At 40.6% G+C, this 21,686-nt stretch overlaps 1 protein-coding gene across 2 annotated transcripts in view; it reads left to right on the forward strand.

The window, feature by feature from the left end:
- The first annotated feature begins 3,863 nt into the window (after nucleotides 1-3,863).
- The window catches only part of BVES (blood vessel epicardial substance), a 37,025-nt gene continuing 19,202 nt past the window's right edge, over nucleotides 3,864-21,686 (forward strand). For both annotated transcript variants that reach the window (XM_050949325.1, XM_050949326.1), the window contains exons 1-4: nucleotides 3,864-4,093; nucleotides 8,885-9,009; nucleotides 16,152-16,339; nucleotides 17,696-17,804. In XM_050949325.1, the coding sequence (XP_050805282.1) occupies nucleotides 3,871-4,093; nucleotides 8,885-9,009; nucleotides 16,152-16,339; nucleotides 17,696-17,804 (645 nt within the window). In that variant the 5' untranslated portion in view covers nucleotides 3,864-3,870. The remainder of the gene's footprint in view (nucleotides 4,094-8,884; nucleotides 9,010-16,151; nucleotides 16,340-17,695; nucleotides 17,805-21,686) is intronic.

Here is a 21,686-nt window from a genome sequence, read left to right on the forward strand (position 1 = left end):
ATCTGTCAGTAGCGCTGCTATATTTGTTTGTCTGTAATAAGTCAACTTGAACTTTAGAGGATTAGAGAGCAAGATTTTAAAAAGAAAACTGAGCCAGAAGTTAGGTTCCTAAATCCATATTTAGGCACCTGTGAAGGGGTCCCACTTACTACATGTGCACCTGGCTAGACATGGGATGTAATGAATGTATGAGTGTGGGGGAGTGGTGGGATGGGTTGGACGACACCCTCCCTCCCCCTACCCCGGGATGTCACCTGGTGTGCTGGGACGCCACAGAGTCAGACTATTCTGCCAGCCTGGGCCACCTTTTACCTGGTCTTCCTGGGCTAGGCTCCCCAGCCTTTTCCAGCCAAGCACGCAGGCAGGGCCACCCCCAGCTGCACAGAGAGACAGAGATCTGCTCTGAGAAGGCTCGGCTTAAGGAGCTTGCCACAGCACCCAGATGTCCACTCCCCGCCCCCCCCGGAGTACAAACCCAAAATTGTATGACATTACCCTCCTCCGCATTGAGGGAAGAGGTAAGGCACAACTTCTTGCCTCCTCTCCCAGTTAGAAATCACATAAACTGGGTTATATTGTAAACCAGAAATAAATGTATTAACCATAACAGGTGTATTTTTAGTAGTTAAGGAGATAGCAGACAGAACAAGGCAGATTACTAAGAAAATAAAACAGCACGCAAACTAAGCTAGTTTCACTAAAGAAATTGGTTACATGTAAGTTCTCACCCTAAATGTGGTTCTAATAATCTTCTTCACAGGCCAGACACCCTTCCTGCCTGAGTCCAGTTCTTTCCCCCAGTTCAGTCTTAGCTGTTTCCAGCAGTCACCTTGGGTGGGGTAGCAGGGGAGAACTGATGACCAGGATTACCTCACTCCCCACCCTTAAATAGGATTTGCATAAGGCGGGAGTCCTTTGTTTCCTAGTTTGACCCCCGCCCCAGCTTCTCGTGGTAAAGTACAGAATTCAAGATAGGTTCCAGTGCCCGGTGACATGGTCACATGCCTCCGTAGGGCCCCTGCAGCCATTCTTCACAGGCTGACCCACATGTTCACAAGAAGACTAAGCTCTTTTACAGTCCATTGGCTCTTGCTGATGGGCCATCAGCACTGTCCAGCTTTTTCATTGTTGTACCTGAAGTGTTAGCAGGGGGCATCACTCAAAATAACATAGTTGAAATATAGACAATATTCCTAATTTCAGATGCAGAAATGATACATGCATACCAATAGGATAATCGTATTCAGTAAATCATAACCTTTCCAATGATACCTTACGAGGCCAATCTTGCTTAAAGTACATCTTAGTTATGTCATATTCCTATCACAAGCATATTTTCTTAAAGAATATGGAGTATTATGTCACAGGAGGGTGTATGAAAGAGAGAGGGACTGTCCCTACAGGATTTGTTACAATGCATACTCCATAATATGTAAAGGGAAAAGAGTGTTCACTCTCTGATGCAAACGTAGTTCATTAATAGGAATCAAACAGAACTCCATATAACCTTTTATATTGCAACCAATAGGGGTCCTAAATACTTAGCTGAAAACAAGATTAGTTTACTTTCTTTTAATATGAAATAGATCATTTGTTTTTTTCAATCGAAAAATGAATCTTTGTTTATTAGGTATATCAAGTTGTGCTCAATCTTGATGAGGAAAGACTGTCCACAATAGGTTTCAAAAAAGGTAATATCTCCCAAGTTCCTTTTTAGTTACCCCTTTAGTCAGAGTTATTTCACTGTGTTTTGGAATGATATTGGCTAAGGCAGTGTTTCTCAAACTGGGGTCGCCGTTTATGTAGGGAAAGCCCCTGGCGGGCTGGGCCGGTTTGTTTACCTGTCCCGTCTGCAGGTCCAGCCAATCGCGGCTCCCACTGGCCTCAGTTCACTGCTCTGGGGCTTTCCTTACATAAGCGGCGACCCCAGTTTGAGAAACAGTGGGCTAAGAGAAACAAACTTTTAGGCCTTTCATACAACAAAAAGAAGCAATAAAGATTTAAAGAAAACAGTGAAGGTTATTAGCTAAGGGAACAATTTACCAAGGTTCATGGTGGATTCTCCATCACTGGCAATTTTTAAATCAAGATTGTTTGTTTTTCTAAAATATATGTTTTGATAATTTCTGATGGGAAGTTCTATGGCTTGTGTTGCATAGGAGGTATGATTACAGGACTACAATGGGTCTGTTCTGGTCTTGGAATCTGAGTCTGTGTTTTATGTTAAAAAGTCAGTTCTTTTTTGCCCAATTTTCCTGAAAGACACTATGGATGACTGGAGAGCTAGAGCATTTGGTATCAGAGACACCAAGCAAGTGAAACCTGATTAACTGAGGAGGGAAATAGTTTTTATTAATCTTCACCCTAACACTTGTGTATGGAATGAGAGAGCTTTGGGCATACATTTTTGATCGCTAGGGAGTTCTACAGCAAAACTGGAGAAGATTAGACGTGGTGCTTGTTTTCTTTTTCTTTTTTTTTCTTTAACCTTACAAATATCAGTTCTCCTCCCTCCTTTTGAAAGAAATAAAATTCTTTCAGGACAGCTTTGTACATTATAAAGAAGAATTAAAAGACCTAAATCCTCTTTGGCTTTTTTGGCAAGCTTTCTTTAACAAAAAATTATGATAACAGGTTCCTCTGAATTTGTATTTAGCTTTGCTGTTCTACAGATACAAAAGCTATATACTGCTCTTGGTATGCACATGTATCTTCTGATTATGAGGGAGTGGAAGTAGTATGCCTCGATTGTCCTAAGGATCATTTAACAACCAGCAGAAGTTACCATTATTATGCCAATCCTGCAAGCTGCTTAGCATGAGTGGACCCTGTACTCTCACATCGTATGAAAGTCACTGGGCATGTATCTGATAATACACCGTGTGTGCAGGTTGTCAGAATATTGACCTTTATCCTTTCTTCAAACCCTTAGTTTTCACCTAAACGTGACTGTAAAATATTTTTCATGTGTAGAGATAGGGTTGCCAGGTGTCCGGTTTTTCGATCATAAGGCCTGGTGGACAAGGGACCCTGGAGGATCCGGTCAGCACTGCTGACCAGGCCGTTAAAAGTGAAGTTGGTGTGGCTGGCAGACTCCCTACCTGGTTCCACACAGCTCCTCGGAAATGGTAACATGTCTCTGGGCTCCTAGGCAGATGTGCACTCTGCATGCTGCTCACACCTCGAGCGCTGGATCCACAGCTCCCATTGGTCAGGAGCCTTGACCAATGTGAGCTGCAGGAGCAGCACTTGTGTGCAGCGACAGGGCGTAGAGCTGCCTGGCCACCCCTGAACCTGGCCACTCCTGAACCTAGGAACTGGACATGCCGATTGCTTCTGTGAGCCACCTGAGATAAGCACCGCCCAGAGAATGCACCCCTCATCCCTTCCCACAACCCAACCCCCTCCTCCAGCCCAGAGCTCCCTCCTGCACCCTGAGCCCTCATTTCTGGCCCCACCCCAGAGCCTGTATTCCCAATTGGAGCCCTCACCCCCTCCTGCACCCCACCCCCCTGCCCGAGCCTGGTGAAAATGAGTGAGTGTGTGAGGGTGGGGTAGAGCGAGCGACAGGGAGGGGGGATGGAGTGAGCAGGGGGTGGGGCCTTGTAGAAGGAAAGGGACGGGGCCTACGGAAAGCGGTGGGGCAAGGGTGTTCAGTTTTGTGCCATTAGAATGTTGGCAACTGTATGTAGGGACTTAGGTTAACTTTTGAATTATGTGTAGAATTTTTGTTCGTATTCAGGAGAAATATGTATGCCCATGAAGGAATGAATATACCTCTAAGTCCCATGACCAAATCACTTGTTTTTCCGTTGTATTGCTGCTCATTACTCTTAATGCCTCTTTTGTATTTTTATAGGATTCTTCAAGATGAATACTACAGAAATCAATTCATTCACCATGACTCCATTAGGTTTTATACCAGATTTCAAAAATGCCACCCTTGTACCTGTCAATGAGACTGCGTGTGAAAACTGGAGTGAGGTTCATCATCTGGTTTTTCATGTGGCAAATATTTGTTTTGCAGTTGGATTGGTTATTCCAACCACTTTGAATTTCCATATGATTTTCCTGCGAGGCTTGCTTGCTATGGGTAAGCCAAACAAAATTTACTTTTTACAACTTTATTGTGGCTGAAATTCCATTTACTGACCAATAGAAAGTAGGTCTGTCAAGTGATTAAAAAAATTAATCTCACGATTAAACAATAATACCATTTATTTAAATATTTTTGGATGTTTTCTACATTTTCAAATATGTTGATTTCAATTACAGCACAGAATAAAAAATGTGCAGTACTCTTTATATTACAAGTATTTGCACTCTCAAAAACAAGAGAGAGTATTTTTCAATTCACCTAATAAAAGTACTGTCGTGCAATCTCTTTATCATGAAACTTGAACTTACAAATGTAGAATTATGTACACAAAATTTTAGTTTTGAATGCAATCTAAAATTTTAGAGCCTGCAAGTCCACTCAGTCCTACTTCTTATTTAGCCAATCGGTTAAGACAAACAAGTTTGTTTACATTTGCAGGAGAAAATGCTGCCCACCTCTTGTTTTCAATGTCACCTGAAAGTGAGAACAGGTGTTTGAATGGCATTGTTGTAGCTGGCGTCACAAGATATTTACGGGCAGATGCACTAAAGATTCATATGTCCCTTCATACTTCAACCACCGTTCCAGAGGATGAGAGTCCATGCTGATGATGGGTTCTGCTCAATAACAATCCAAAGCAGTGCAGACTGACGCATGTTCACTTTCATCATCTGAGTCAGATTCCCCCTTAGCAGAAGGTTGATTTTCTTTTTTGGTGGTTTGGGTTCTGTAGCTTCCACATTGGAGTGTTGCTCTTTTACGACTTCTGAAAGCATATTCCACACATTGTCCTTCTCAAATTTTGGAAGGCACTTCAGATTCGTAAATCTTGGATTGGTTAGAAATCTCACATTGGTACCTTCTTTGTGTTTTGTGAAATCTTCAGTGAATGTGTTCTTAAAATGAACATGTGCTGGGTCATCATCCAAGACTGCTATAGCATGAAATATATGGCAGAATGTAGGTAAAACAGAGCAGGAGACGTACAATTCTCCCCCAAGGAGTTCAGTCACAGATTTAATTAACACGTTATTTTTTTTAATGAGAGTCATCAGCATGGAGGCATGTCCTCTGGAATGGTGGCCAAAGCAGGAAGGGGCATATGAATGTTTAGCATATCTGGCATATAAATACCTTGCAATGCCAGCCATAGAAGTGCCATGCAAATGCCTGTTCTCACATTCTGGTGACATTGTAAATAAGAAGAGGGCAGTATTATAGCCTGTAAATGTAAACAAACTTGTTTGTCTTAGCGATTGGCTGAACAAGAAGTAGGACTGAGTGGACTTATAAAATTTCAGAGCCTACATGTTTTCTTTTTGAGTGCAGTTATGTAACCAAAAATCTACATTTGTAAATTGCACTTTCACAACAAGGATTGCACTACAGTACTTGGATGAGGTGAATTGAAAAATATTTTTTCTTTTACTGTGCAAATATTTGTAATAAAAATAATAAACACTTTGATTTTAATTACCACACAATACAATATATATGAAAATGTAGAAAAACATCCAGAATATTTAATACATTTCAATTGGTAGTCTATTGTTTAACAGCGCAATTAAAACACTGATTATTTGTTTGAGTTAATAGCATGAGTTAACTGTGATTAATTGACAGCCCTAATAGAAGGTATTGTCCTGGACTCACTTGTCTTCCTTGGTGGTATTTCAACATATTTTAATTGTTGTTTTATTTTGTTGGAGGTGTGTTTTAGCATGATTTGGGGCCTGGTCAACACTCTGACATTGCAGAACTTACTTGGATAAGGTAATACAGACCTAGTCTCATAAAACTCCACAACAACTGCATACAGAATTTTGAGCATCTATGCAGTTGCTGAAACATCTGCCTGTGTGTGGAAGGGTAGGGTTTGTTTATGTGGTGTGGGCTATTTTGTTTTGTTTTCCCTTTCTTTGTCTTTCTCCACTCTCTTAACTTATAAGAAAAAAATATATGCTTGGACAAAATATGGAAAAAAATTGGCCTCAAAATTTTTTGTTATGAGTAAATGGAAAAAAAGTAGAGCTCAATTTAAATTATAGCAAGATAAACTTGTACTTCTACAATATAAATCTCTTGCGCTCTCAGACCACTGATATAATAGTAAATACCAGCTACATCTACAATAGTTAAGTTTTCTTTGGAGAGCTTCATGTAGTGACTAGCCCCAGCTCTTCTTAAAATGGGAGTGAAGCGTGAACATATTAGTAAATATATTTTCTTGAGGAGGACTAGCTTTCCACTCAAGCTGAACATTGCTAAAACAGATCTCTTCATCTTAACTCCCCCTACCATCCCATTACCTCCTTACTTGGTCACTGTAGATCACACCACCATCCTGCCTGTTGCTCTGGCCCATACTGTGGCATCCTCTCCAACCTCTCTCTAGGTCTTCATGTCCAGGCTACGTCTAAATCTTGCGGATTCATTTTGCGTAACATTTCTAAGATATGGTCTTTCCTATACACTCACACATCTAAAACGCTTATCCAGGCTATTATCTTGCTTCTTGATTACTGCAACATCTCTGCAGTTGTCATTGGCCTTGACAAGTGCAGGCTTGCTCTACTCATTCATTCAAGTGATGCTGCAAAGATAATTTTCCTAGCCCGTTGCTTTGACCATACTTTGCATCAAAGATAATCCACTTGTCACTTTCAAAACCCTTCACAGCTAATCAAAGCCTGCCTGTCATCTTTCATTTTCTACTGAAATATTCAGTCCCATCTATCTGTGATGCTAGCCTCCATTGCCCACTTACAACATTTTCAAACAAGTATCTTTGTGCTTTCTCCCATGCTGTCCTACCTGCTTGGGAGGAGCTTCTTCTAAACATCTGCAAAACTAACTCATTATCCTTCTAATGCCTCCTTAAAACTCTCCTTTTCTATGAAGCCTGCAAAAACTGGACAACCATTAGCTTCTGGCATGCTAAGACTGCTGCCTATCGTGCTGGCTAATATTATCTCATTCTTTCCTTACACCCCCCTGCTTGTCTCCACATGTTTACTCTTATGTTATACTTAGATTGTAAATTCTTTGGGACAGGGATTTTTTTTCCCAATTCTGTTCATACAGCACCTAGTGGAAGGGGGTTCTGTTTCATGATAGGCCATTATGGAAATACAAATAATTAATAATATTCCAAGTCTAATACTACTGTAATGCAAAGAGCTAACTAGCATTTCCTTTTTCCAATAGTCAAAGAAATTTACGATTGGAGTCTTAGCCTGATTCATTATTAACCACCTTAAATGCCCTGACTAACATCTGGACTATTGTATTTAATAAAGAAGTAGTTGGATTCAGAACCATGCAGTACAACACACTTGGCAATCTTAAGTGCTCTGAGAAAGTAGAGTTCTCCTGCTCTCTTACATTATCTGAAAGCATTAAGAATGGATGCTTCTCTTTGTTCTAGCATTTCATTTGCTGCTAGTTTAGAAATAGTGTTAGCTTTAAAGCTAGGGTGAAATCCAGGACTCACTGATGTCAAAAGGGGTTTTGCCATTGACTTGAATAGGGCTAGGTTTTTACCACTGAAGTATTGTAAGCACCTCATGATAGTAGGTGATGCCAAAACCTTGTTTTCAGCTGCATTGTTAGGAAGAGTTCAAACATGATTTGAGTGAGGCCAAACTATGTTCGTAAAGTCTTAACCTAAATCACTTACAAGGTTCCTGAACTTTCTCTATGCCATTGTACTGTATGTAGAACCAAAGTCTTCATGGCCCATTGCCGAAGTGTTGTGAAAAGTTATGACCCTGTAAGGTGTATTTTTGAGAGATATCACTTTTGTTGTTTTTACAGTATAGAAGTTCTATATTGTAAAAATAACAAAAGTGATATTTCTCAGAAATACACCTTACAGGGTCATAAGTATAATAGAACATGTTCAGTGTTTGAGAAAATCGATTTTAATTACCAGACCTTTATGTTGCTTGTATTAAGAATTTTACAGTAATTGTTCCATATCTTTTTTCACACTTACAAAAGGCTATTTTACCAAAATGAGTTTCTCTAATGGCCAGGAACCTCAATTTTTGCAAGACCTTTTATCTGTTGAACTCTCATTAAAATCAACAGGAGTTCTGCATGTGGAGGGTTCACTGATTTGGGCTCTAGTTTGAATTGTGAACTGGCAGACATGTGGAGTATGAATTTTTCAAGCTGAGATGGCAACTTGAAAGAGTAACTTTCTAAGAGATGCATAATTAAGAACTTTATCTTGTTTAACAGCTCTCACTAATCAGAGAGGAGGAATTAGTATTTGAAAATTCTATTTTCTTAACCTATGATATCTTGAACAATGTCATAATTCACAGCAGGAAGCCAGATTCATAACATATTATGGTGGTGTTTCTTTTAAAACTGAAAATCTCTGTGGATGGCATTTAGGGAGCTCCAGGCAAATAGTGCTTGCTTATTCATGTCTTGTTTGTCTACAAGCTTCAGCCTTAGAAATGAATGCTTATCATTTTTTGTCTCAAATCAGTGTAATGCCAGCTATATGAAGCAGTTGTGTTTTAGTTAAAATGCTTCTTGTAACTAAACAAAATTAACTGTTACACTTGCATTTAATACAGCATTGCTTATCTTGATCCATATTACCTATCTCTGAAACTTGGGAAATGCATCACTTCTGAACATAATCACTGTAATCTAAAATAGGGATCTGTATTAAAAGAATGAAGTGTGTGTGTGTATATAAAATCTGGGAGAAATATTTTTATACATTATTGATCAGTATCATTTAACTTCCTATTTTATTTTTGACAGGATGTGTACTTTTTATCATCTGGGCTATGCTGTACCGTTGTGCCTTGGATATAATGATCTGGAATTCGGTGTTCTTGGTTCTTAACTTCTTGCATTTTGTATATTTACTGTACAAGAGAAGACCGGTATGTAAAGAGTATAGTCACTACAAAGTCTTGTGGCTGTCCTTAGGCAAGCCTCCCATTGAATTCTATTGGAGCTTTTCCCGGGTGGGTCAGTTATCAACCCCAGCAGGTACCAGCTACCATTAGCATGATTTTAGCCTGATTGTTTGTGTATCACTGTCTGATATAGTACTACCATTTTAAAACATTTTTTGTTTTTGGTCAGGCTTTTTTATCTAAATGAAAAGGACATAAATTTCAAAAGTGATTAGTGATTTTTTTTTTTGGATGCACAACTGGAGCATTTCAAAGGGGCCAGATTTTTCAGAGGGGAGGTGCTCAAAACTTCTGAAAATCAGGTCCACATATTTCAAGGTGGACATCCATAACTAATCATTCCTGGAAAATAAGGTATGACCTCTATGGGGATAAAACTTCTCCTGCTTAGTTTAAACCCAGAAGTATCTTGTGTACTGGTGCGGAGGAGATGTAGAGTATATTTTGGCTCTTTATAAACATGGAAATAAGTGTAGGTGTCCATATACAAACAACTTTAATGTTCTTCTTGCAATCCATTCATACAAAAATACCCTGTGTCCTCTCTTGCCTTGCAGAGGGAAGTAAATTCCACAAAAAACCCTCATGGTCAGACCCTGCAGATGGGAAAAAGTAATAAGCGAAATACTACTCCCTTCTCTATCAAATATCTGAGATGCCCAGGAATGGGCAGGGGAAAAAGTGGGCAGGGTGACAGAAGAGCCGCATTCAGTGACATGATTCCTGCCTTTAACCAGTTTTGGAGCATGGGGATAATTTGCAGGTCAAATCAGCAAAGTTAAAGCTGCCCAAACTCTGCTGTGCACCCTGTGACTCCCCTCCATAGAATCAAAGGGAACAGCCAGGGGGGTGAGCCAATAAATCTTGAAGAGTCTGCAGAGTAGTGTAGAACAGGAGTCAGTCAAGAGACTTGAGCACAGCCACTGAGGTTGGAGGCCAGGATCCTTGGGAATCCCCATTCCTTTATCCATCCTGCCACCTGATATCTTTCCATTCTGCATGTACACAAATTCAATGGATGGGTGGGGCTAAGGGTTGAAATGTGCCTATTCCATGGCTCCAGTGGACCACAGGAATGTTTCCTTTTTTTGTGTGTGTGACCATAAATTTTTAAATAGCTAGTCCTGACTGCAGAAACATTTAGACTTAGAAAGAAAAAGGGAAAATTCTTTTTTTGCTCACGTAGATTTTGTACAATATAAAGTCCAATCAAAGAGAAATTACAGGAATATACTTGGGATAAAGTAAAGCTTTATCTAGCTTTGTCTAGAAGCATAATCAGTCACTATTGCCCATTGCCTTAAAATTGAAGAGATTTTTAAAAAGGGAGTAGGCATATTTGTTTCTTACTGTTCTGTCTGAGATGCTTGCACAATTATTTTAGAAAACCTTTCTTTATTGATCTGTTTATACATGGCCTTCAGGATACGATACTATGACAAAACAGCACCTTTGCCTATAAACTTGGATATTCTGTCTGTTATGCCACACCCATTACTGTATCTAAGCACCTACACAAATAATTTTCATATGTATTATGTTATAGGCTCCCAACATGGATGTCATAACCCCCAGAGGTGTCACTAACGCATGTCATGACTATCTTACCCTTCTATTAGATTAGAGAGGGTGTGGGGGGAGGGTGGTAGATCCTGGTATTGAAAACACAGAGAACCACTGTATTATATGATAAAGTAACAAAAGACCTCCTTGCAACAGATGTATGCAAAGGGCCAGGATTAAAATAGCAGTAAAAACTTTAACTCTGACTTGAGTGACTAAAATCTGACCCAAATTCCTTTATCCCTTCTACCAAAACCTTTCCCAGGACCATAATGTATTGTCACTATAAAACTCTGCAGCAAATTGAAATAGTCCAATGTAGGAGCAGCACAAAACATACTTAATATCTACACTACTACCTCCAGGAATACTGTAGTGATTTTTCATAACTTCATTCAATAAAAATATCTGTACCTGAAGATGCCCCATAATTCAGCAGGACCAGGGGCCATGTGTGAACTGTTCATTGTGGGAAGCTAGCCCCCAGCCCCTCCCATTCTGTTTGAAGTCCCACATCTTTTGCCCCTTCCCCCCACTAAATGAGCCCAGAGCACCTCCACCATGGCCCTCAGTCCCAAGGGGGCTGCATAGCCTCAGCTACCTCCACCCGCAGCACTGGGTGGATGATGTGGCTCCAGCACCGGGGTGGGCGGTGTGGCCCTAGATACCCCAAGTCCTGGGTCCAGCCCGAGCCCCATTGGAAGAGTGGGAACTGGAAGCAGGCAGGGAACTGGGTGCAGAGCCGGGGTGGGGCCACACCAAGCTGTGTAGGGAGGCTTAGCTTCCTCAGGCCTGTGATACCTGCGGCTTTTGGCAGGGTGTACACAGGGTTTGAGTGTACAACCTCCTAAGAACAAATTTGAAGAGTCCTAAAAATCAGCTGTGATGTTTGCTGTCAATTTGTGGGGAGATCCCATGGTCACAGCGCATTTTAAGTGGACTTTGCTGTCCCGACCTCATTGGCTAAACTTTCTAAAGCAACAATGTCATATTGGGAAGAAAAACAATGGGACCTAGTGCTCCAGTGACTTAGGAGCCTTAAGAAAATGTTACAGATACCTTTTTAATATCTACTCATTTTGTTTTCTCAGCATTGTTCGGGGTTTGCTTTATGGTAATGCAAAAATTGGGGAGGGAAAGAGGAGATGGGGAGTGGCGGGGAGGGGGGAAGCAAGAGGGAATAGAATATATGGAGTCATCCTTGGTCCAAGTCCATTAAAATCAGTAGAATTAAATCAGGAGTGAATTGGAATAAAATATATATTTCTCCTCTGTGGCTTTATTTATTTTTTATGTGCTAATTATGGGGCAATTATTGCTGCACTGGCATAGGGTCAAAGGGGCTGCAGGGGTTAATGTGTGGAGGCAGTAGTCAGGGATACCAAAGTTGTGCCTCTGCTGCAGTGGTGTTGTTAAGGGAGCCACACTGGTCCTGCTTCCCCTATTCTCAGAACTGCCAATGAGGTGGTACAGACCTGGTAGAGTTGACTCTCCATCTAGCATAAGGAGCTCCCAGTAGAAAGGATAATTTCCCACCTGCCCCTTTGTGTTAACTTAGCAAGTGAAGAGAGGCAATAGCACAATGAGGAATTGGACCCTAAGGGTCCAATTTTTCAGTAGTTCTGTGCACCCATAACTGCAGTTGTAGTCAGTGGGAGCAATGGATGCTCAGTGCCTCTGAAAATCAGATTCTAAATACCTTGTGATAAACACATCCATTATGTGAATTTTTAAAAATACCATAAAATTAAATGGAAACAAGAAAACATATGCCAGACAATATATGTGTAGTCTTCATTATACATTATGAGCAATAACCCTTCTTGTAGATGCAACATCTGCTACTTACTCCACTCTTTGTAGTTGCTGTGAATGTAACTTTGCTTTTACTATGAACCTGAAAATTGGTGGTTTTAAACATCACCACAGAAGGTAGCAAAGAAGATGTTAGAAAATAATTTTTGAATGAGACTTTCTAGCGGCAATTATCAACCACCACCCAGAATCCTTTTTATTTCCTCAGCCTCACACATCACATAATCTAGAAAGAAGAAAGAATGGAAAAACAATTAAAAATCAAGCTGTATTGCAGAATGAATAATTGATAGATATTTTCAGTTAAATATTTATTTCATTAAATGTAGTCTGTGGAAAAAACAATGGATTCTTTCCTGACCAAAATATGACTTCTGTGGTTTTGGCTTATTGAGGCTTTACCTACATGGTTCCTTTTAGAACCTCACTCTAATTCAGAAGCTAAAAGATTCTAATCAGTGCCTCTGCAGCGCTCTGGCTCGAGGCTTTGGCAGTACTCCAGAATGCTTCATCTATCACAGAGCAAAACTTATACCTACCCATATGGTTCATTTGGAAAAGGGCCCGTAATGATGACTGCTGAAGCAGTCAACGGTGCTTAACTTAGGTTAGGGTGAATACTGCTAATACTGAAAGGGAGGGCTCACAAAGTAGAATAATACCTCCCACCTTATCACTCATTTTAAAAATAGCACTTCGGTTAGGTCTGCTTTTTGCTTAGACATTTACATATTAGATCATGAAAGCTCTAAACTTTGTTTTGTTTTCCTTTAGTCAGTTTTGCCCTCACAAATGCTTGTGTAATTCCCAACTCAGTCCACGGTGGCTGCACATACACATCTAAGAATAAAATTTGACCCTGTCTGTAAACTGGTAAGATCACATGCAGGGAGATACACAGCATTAAGTTAGAATTGCTGACACAAAGGAGGGACTGACTGGAGAAGATATGTCGATTGCAATCAGTCTATCTAACCTCATAGTTGCACAGAACCTATATGCAGATATTAGCAACCTTCGGGGATTCTGTGATTGATGATCTATTATGATCCCTAGCACGCTTCTCCCTACCACGTATGTTTAAATTGAAGCTTTGCTTTGCTTGTGCGTAGGCCCCTTTTAGTTGTTAAGAACTACAATGTGCAGCAGGGCTGGGGGAATTGAAAATCTGAGTCTCATACAAACATAGTTACTGTAGCTTGAGTGCTAACAACCTTATCGTTAATCTTGCCTGCGCATTTCCATTCCAGCACCCTCTTTCAGGAATTTAATAGCTGTATCATAATACATATGCCAAGGAGGCCAGATTAAAGGTGCACAGGCAATGTTAATTCTGGCCTTTCTTAACTTTTCAGGGCCTGACTTTGCATCCTTAATAAAGTTGTTTTAACATAATTTTTATGTGTAATTTTCTAGATATTTAAAAAAGCAAACTGAAAAATGGAAGTTCTTTCATGTGGCATTATATTGACACCCACATGGATCATTAGCACAGACCTCTGCTGCTTGAGCAAACAGAATAACTGATAGCAGTACTAGGTTGTTATCCTCTATGTGGACTAGCAGTAGAGGGGGATGGGACACTTTGCCAGTGGGTTTCAAAGATATTTGCTGACAGCATAGTCATGGTAAGACTTAGGGATAGGGATCATGGGTTCCATTGCAGACTCTGGAGGAATGTGTGCTGCAGTGGGCACTGGCACTTCTGCTCATTTCCCCCCAAGCTTGATCTCTTTTGTCCCTTCTGTCCCATCACCTCCATGAATCCTCCTCCCCTTGTCTCTGCCCCAGTCCTCTGTATCCCAGTTTCATTCTCCTCATCTAGTCAGTTCCAGTCTCCACTTCTAAGAGGCTTCTGGTCCCAGCCCCAGGCCCCCCCCTTTTCCCATTCCTAGTCTCCTCGTCCATCCAGTCCCAGATTTCTCTCCTCCCCCACAGTCTGTCTCTGTGTTTCTCCAGTACTCCCCTGCCTGTGTTCCCCATGCCTCCATAGGACCCAATGCTCCCAGTCCCAATCTCCCTCCCCAGGGTTCTTATCCATTCTCAGTGTCCTCATCTCCCCTGGTTCCTTGTCCTGGTTGCTTTGCCCAGTCAGATACACCCTGATTTCTTGTCAGATCTTTCTCACCAGCATCCCTATTCCTTCCCATCCCTACAGGTTCTCGGGCTCATTGCCCAGCCAGTCCCAGTCTCCACCCTGCTCCATGTCCCAGTCTACTCCCTGGCTCTCACTCACAATACCCTATGTCTGGCTGTTGTCCCCTCTGCATTAGAATCAGACTATTCCTTCCACTATGTTGCCTGGGTGCCAATAGAGTAGGGGGTGGGGGTCACTGAGAGCACAGGAGAGACCACTTCCCTGTTCTCAGTGCCAGTGCCTGGACAAACCCTAGCAGCCGTAGCTAAAAGCCTAGCTTTGGCCCTGGACTGGAACATGCTCCACTGCTTTGTGGGACTGGCACATATGTTATCTGGTCAGCACAAGGAGCTGTGACAGGCCTCGAGCATGCTCAGGGAGGACAGAATCTTTCAAGACTTTTTGCTGTTAAGCTGTAGAAAATTTCAACTAAACATGTGCAAATGTGACTTTCAGAAATATAACGTGACCAAATTTGGACGGATTTTCACAGTGATGGCAAAAAGCGCATCCCTAACACAAAGGCCACCTCTGTGTCAAATTTAAAGTCCCTATTCCAAAGCATAGGGACCTTTCCAATGAAAAGGTCACTGGAATATTTTTAACATTGAAAAATAATTTTATTTTCCTTAGTCTCATTCTTGGAAATGACTGACCTGTTTTGGATGAAATTTTCCACAACAAAGTTTGGCAAAGTTATTAGTGACTGAAATTGGGCAACATTAATAATAGGTGGTGCTACCAGCCCCACCTATAATTTTGTTTATAATTTTTTCTTTATTTTTCATTCTGAATATATTTACTTCCTTTTTTTATTCTCTCATGTCCACACCCTTCATCTGTGTGTCCTGCTCCACCACCAAGCAGACTTCTGCTCAAGCTTTCCTGTGTTTTGGGGTAGACAAGGACCCAAAGCACTAACTGCTATCTCCTTCCCAGTTGCTTTCATTCAGGAAATACTTTCAGGCTTAGGATTTCAGCCAGCTTCCTTTCCCTCTTCCCTGCAGCTGAAGTTTGGGTGGTCTCCCAAGAGTGGGATGTTCATCTGGCAATGACTTCTTCCTTATTCATGACATACTTATGGTGGATTTCGGCATGCTGGCTCTGTTTTCAGGGCTTGCAGGCCTGCTCTCCCTCTGCTTACAAGCCATGAATATGAAGGATCAAAGGTGCTCCCTCATTCTGTCCTGAGGCAGGGATGCATAGTGAAAGACACAGGGGTCCTGATGTTCCAGATGCCTTTCTGGCCAAACTCTATTTGCTCTTACGGCAGTGTAAATCCAGAGTGACTGTTTAAATCAATTCAAATTCTACTGGTATGGAAAAGATGCTTAAAGTGCCAGCATACCATCTTGACCCAATTTTAGCTCTGCATAAATGAGTGCTGTGGTCACCATCTAAGAGTCAACCTTTGTGGACAGATGCCAGTTCTTTCCTGCCCTATATTTAGACAAAACCTGAAGTATCTCAGTTACAACCATTTTGGCAAATGGTGAGCTTTCGTAGGAACCTGTGGAACTGAAAAATAATCTTGCACTTCTGTTTCTTCTTTGACCCATTCTCCTTTATGATAACTGTTGTTGCATTCCAGATCAAGATAGAGAAGGAGTTCAGTAGTCTGTACAAGAGAATGTTTGAACCACTCCATGTACCTCCAGAACTGTTCAAGAGATTAACTGGACAATTCTGCAACATTCAGACTTTAAAAACAGGTCAAGCATATGCTGCAGAGGACAAAACTTCAGTTGATGATAGACTAAGTATCCTGCTAAAGGGAAAGTATGTGCTGCATAAAGTTTGGGAAAGTCTTGTGTATTGCATGATGGTGGAATGAAAAAACAAATTCAAAGGAAGGTCATTTTAAAAATAATTGTTCACAATATACAGTAAAAGCTGTGTTATCCAGCCCTGTACCAGCTGGAAAGCACTATAAACTGACATTTCTAATCTTCATAGAAAGTCAGGTTTATAGTCCGGTTGGCACGGGGCCGCCAGGCTTCCTACCTGGCTCTGCGTGGCTCCCTGGAAGCGGTGACATGGGGAGGAATGGCCATGAGGGGTTCAGAGTGCAGGGAGGTTAGAGGTTGGGCACGGAAGGGGTTTTGGGGTACCAGATCCAGGGGGGACGCTCACCTCGAGTGGCTCCCTCCAAGTGGTGACCTGTGCCTGCTGCTTCTAGGCGGAGATGTGGATAGGCAGCTCTGCATGCTGCCTCCACCCCCAGGCTCCGCCCCTGCAGCTCCCATTGGCCAGGAACTGATTGGAGATGCACTGATTCATAACTTCATAAATTCTAGCTAGATTCATAAGTTCTAGCTGGAGTTTAAAGCTGATATTCCCTTGTAAGTTGTGGTACCAACATCAATCCTCTTTCCCTAGGGTTTGATCCACCCTATGTCACTTTACGGGTGGATCAAACCCAAGGTATTCAGAGGACATCTGATAAATGTAGTATTCTGCCTACTGGGAGCTGCCTTCCGGGTAGACCTGGGCAATTTTTTTGGCCAAAACTTTTTTTCAGTGAAATATGCAGATTCGACAACACTGGAATGTGTAGTGAATTTGTGTAGGCTTTGTTGAGTTGTTGGAGTGGAAATAAACCCTAACAAGTAAATAAATAAATAACCCAAACCTTTTCATTTTGACATTTTTCTCAACAGTGTTTCAATTTTTCATTTCAAAACAATTTCATTTCAAAATTTTTCTTTGGACAATTGCTTCTCTTTAATTTTCATGAAAAAAATAAAAAGCTTTTTAAAATGGCTGAAACTGAGACAAAATATTCACCAAAAATGTCCAAAAAATTGTTTTCTGTTTGACCCACAACAGTGCTGTTTGTTTGGAATTGGTAGCAAAACAAAACAAAATCCATTCTTCACATAGCTCCTTATTATTTCAAACCATGTTGCCTGGTTTAAGGAGTGATACTGCTCCCTTTAGAATCAATGAGAGTTTTGACAAAACTTAGTTTATTTGGCTGAGAACTAGGTCAGATGCTTGGTGAAAATTCCCTGAGACATGGATGCAGTGACTTTGAGTTCTGTATTATCATTGTCAATAATCATATTCAAATTTAGATTGTTATTCTACCTTATTGTTTTTATATGTTGTTCTAATAAATGTTTTTATCATCAGAATGAAGGTCTCCTATCGAGGGCATTTTCTGCATAATATTTACCCCTGTGCCTTTATAGATTCTCCTGAATTTCGATCAACTCAGATGAACCGGGGTGAGAAATTCCAGGTGTGTTTCTATTTGGCTGTCACTGGATATGAACGTAATGAACAGTGAATTTATTGACTTACACAGTTTTGATAGGGTTTTTTTTTTAATATTTAATGTTGGGCCATTTAAAAGATACTCTTGACTAGTAGTTCATTTCAAAATGGTATTTGATTTTTCACTGACAAACCTCAATATTGGCTTGTTCTATGCTATTTTCCCCTCCTACGGTTCAGATACTTTAATTCTGTTTAATAGGATCTGCACTCCCTGGGCAGGACATATAAATTAGAAGGAGGTTTGAAATTGTCAACAAAATGTTGAGTGACATATGTATAGGTTAAAAAGATGCCATCAAACTGAAATCTAGCAAGTTTTTTTTAAAAAAAAGTGAATTTCAGGTACTACATCTATCTCTGATTCCCCTGGTTTACAATCACACTTTTTTATATTTTTAATTTTTTCCCCTTTCTACTATTGCTCTATGTGTCACACTCACAATTAAGGCTGTGATCCTGCAAATATGCACATACTTTAAGCATCTGAGTAGTCCCTGTGGGTGGGTGTTTGCAGGTTCTGGGCTTAACTGACTCTACTGGGAAAGTATGAAACTGGCTGTATGCAACATGTTATCAAATGCACAAAGAAAACAATCTGAAAAAATATTTTACCCCCTTTAAACTCTTTTAGTTACAGTAATTTTAGGCATTAGTTGTATCTGCTTTAAAAAAAAACTGTTACAAGTGTGAAGTTGGTGTCCCTTTAAATGTGTTCAATGAAAAAAAAGCTAATGTGTGCATATATTACAGTTGTCATTCAGCAATAATTACTTATATTTGAGTCACTTTATGCATTTATTTCCTTTTTGTGTTCCCAAAAATGTAAATCTAATTTATTATATGACACATTGTGTTTAAGGAGCAGGCCTCCTTTTTGAACACATGCACACAAAAATCATCCTTATGATTAAGTGCAAAACTTAGTCTATATTCAGACAAGAACTCACTGGGAGTTCAACAGGAGTCACCTTACCCAGAGGTGAAAGTGGGCCGGTACAGCGTACCAGTAAGAAGTGGCTGCTGGTATCAGTCCATACACAGCTGACTTTAACGTCGCTGCCCCTTTTGCCCCCTCCCCGGGGCCATCGACGGGTGTGAGGGGCGCAAAAGGGGTAGTTGTACCAGGGCCTGGCGATTTAAAAAGGCCCAGGGCTCCTGGCCACCGCCACCACTACCGCAGCAGGAGCTGGAGCCCCAGGCCCTTTAAATCATTGCTAGAGCCCCGACGGTGTGGGCCAGGCAGTGTGGAAGGGCTGGCTGGGGGAGGCTGACCCCATTCCTGGCCCTTCTGCCCAAGGCCCCTCCCCTTCTGGAGGTCCAGAGCCAGGCCCCCATACCAGGTATGTCTTTTATATTATTTTCACCCCTGAGCATCACATAAGTGAGGGCTGCAGGCGTTGACGCCTAGTATAACATGCCATAGAGTACCACACTGGAGACAGGGAGTGATCTTAGGGATTCTCATTTTTAGGTTTAGCTGATCTGATACTGTAACCTAGAGCGACACTATTATTGTATCATCTAGGACAGATGACCAGGAGCTCATTGTACTAGGCGCTGTACAAATGCAGAACACAAAGACTGTCCGTGCCCCAAAGAGTTTACAATCTGGTCTCATGACATTGGTATGAATCCAGAGTAACACCAACAGAGATTAACATGACTGACTTGATGGCCTTGCCCTCTGAAGGAAAACGATGTGGTTATAACATCTCTTAGGACTTGATCCTACTGGTTGATCTGATTCCCATTACAGTCAATGGAAAGATGCTCATTAACTTCAGTAGGAGTTGGATCAAACCTTTCCTGCCACGTTATAGAACGATGCTGTTGTCTCAGAACTTCCCTGTCTTTCTATCTGCATGCGTGTGCAGTGACCATGGTTTCTAAGGGTCTTGGCTACATGGGGAAATTTCCCAGAATTACTATACCAGTATAATTGTACCACTATAGTTTTACTGGTATAACTCCCCATGCAGACACCTATGCAGAATAACAGTGGCTTTTTTCTCAGTTAGCTTATGTTGCTTTAGAAGCTCTGGAAGATGAACAGATGGCTGAAAGTATTATACACTGGTGTGCTGCCAATAAAATATTAAGGAGGGAAGGTTTTCTACCCAAAATACTAAAATCAGTACCAGCTGTTTGGCTAGTTCCTTAACATGTTGTTATTCCTAACTACGATTGTTGAATAGTTACTGGACTGTGACTTTCATCATGCCAGGAAGGGAGGCAGGGTTGGTATGGCATCTCGGTCAGTGATTGAGATAATAATATGTTCCAGTCAAGAACTCGGCATAGGGCCAAGGAGAGATGGCTGTGAAGATATATCCACTAAAGGAATCCTCTACACTTGCAGTCCTTGTCATGCAGTCTTTCCTTTAAAAGATGATCAAACATTGATTCATGCTATTGAAGGGAAATATAGTTTAGCATCAAATTTCACTTACCTTAAAATTACTATAATCTAGTATGGTATGTCCTTCACTTTCTAGGTTTTTGTTTTGTTTTTAATCTCAATACTCTGACGTTAAATAAAAAAATCTCATCAGGAATGTTCATGCAGAACTTATATTCAAATGATCTATAGAACCTTTTGTGCTTCATCTGCTGGCAGTGCTGATGAACAAATACTCTGCCCAAACCTGTACTTTTAAGAACTATTACAAAAAATAGAGACTAAAATGTATCACTTAAAACCTGTATATAGTATGTGGCAGTGTTCCCTCACCTTCGAGACTTAAACCTCTTTAATTTATTTTAAGGAGAAAAAAGGCTACAAGTAACTTAGAAAAGAAGTAGCCATATGATTCCAACTTTTAATTGTTTAATTGTTTTTGTAAAATAAGTGATTTAAATATGGCTACAGCACTACTGAACTGTGATATAGTGGTTTTTGTGTGCCAGTGCCCTCTTCTAGCTAGAATGCGAGACCTGCTCAAGTGTTTATAACAGGGATAGGCAACCTATGGCATGCGTGCTGAAGGCGGCACACAAGCTCATTTTCAGTGGCACTCACACTGCCCGTGTCCTGGCCACCAATCTGGGGGCTCTGCATTTTAATTTAATTTTAAATTAAGCTTCTTAAACATTTTAAAAACCTTATTTACTTTACATACAACAATAGTTTAGTTATATATTATAGACTTATAGAAAGAGACCTTCTAAAAACATTAAAATGTATTACCGGCACGCGAAACCTTAAATCAGAGTGAATAAATGAAGACTCAGCACACCACTTCTGAAAGGTTGCCAACTCCTGGTTTATAAGTTTGTAACTGTCTTCCTGTACTTCCATAGCAGTACTACTGATGACTAATTGATTTGATTGTTTAGCACAAGTGTCGAAGGCACTTGCATTATGAAAAGGTCATGAATTCTGTTGTAGCTGAAGGCAGGGCAAATCAAGCTGTAACAATTTGTATGAGATTTCAGACCATTAAAATATCACTCATAATATCTTTTTCATATACCAACTGTGCCAACACGTAGTAACTATGAGTAATTCTACTTACGTAAGTAGTCTTAGAACATCAGTGGGACTATTCACATGAGAAAAGAGAGATTTTTTCCACACTATCCTTCCAAAAATCTTCCCAGAACAAATTTAGCTCTCATGTAATTAGATGGGAATTGCATTAAGGTCACTGGATTTAATTTGATTGTTTTATGTCCAATGAATTTCAATGGAATTAAAAGGTGTGTTTCTTACATTTTATTCCTAAATATATCTCTAGATTACAAATGTTGATCTTAACTGTATATATGGAGACAACTCTGTTTGGTGAGGGAAGGATTCTCATGGCATACACTTCCACCAGTCCATTAAACAAATGAAAAAAAT

This window comes from Gopherus flavomarginatus, chromosome 4 (assembly GCF_025201925.1).
Source record: "Gopherus flavomarginatus isolate rGopFla2 chromosome 4, rGopFla2.mat.asm, whole genome shotgun sequence".
NCBI classification, from domain to species: Eukaryota; Metazoa; Chordata; order Testudines; family Testudinidae; genus Gopherus; species Gopherus flavomarginatus.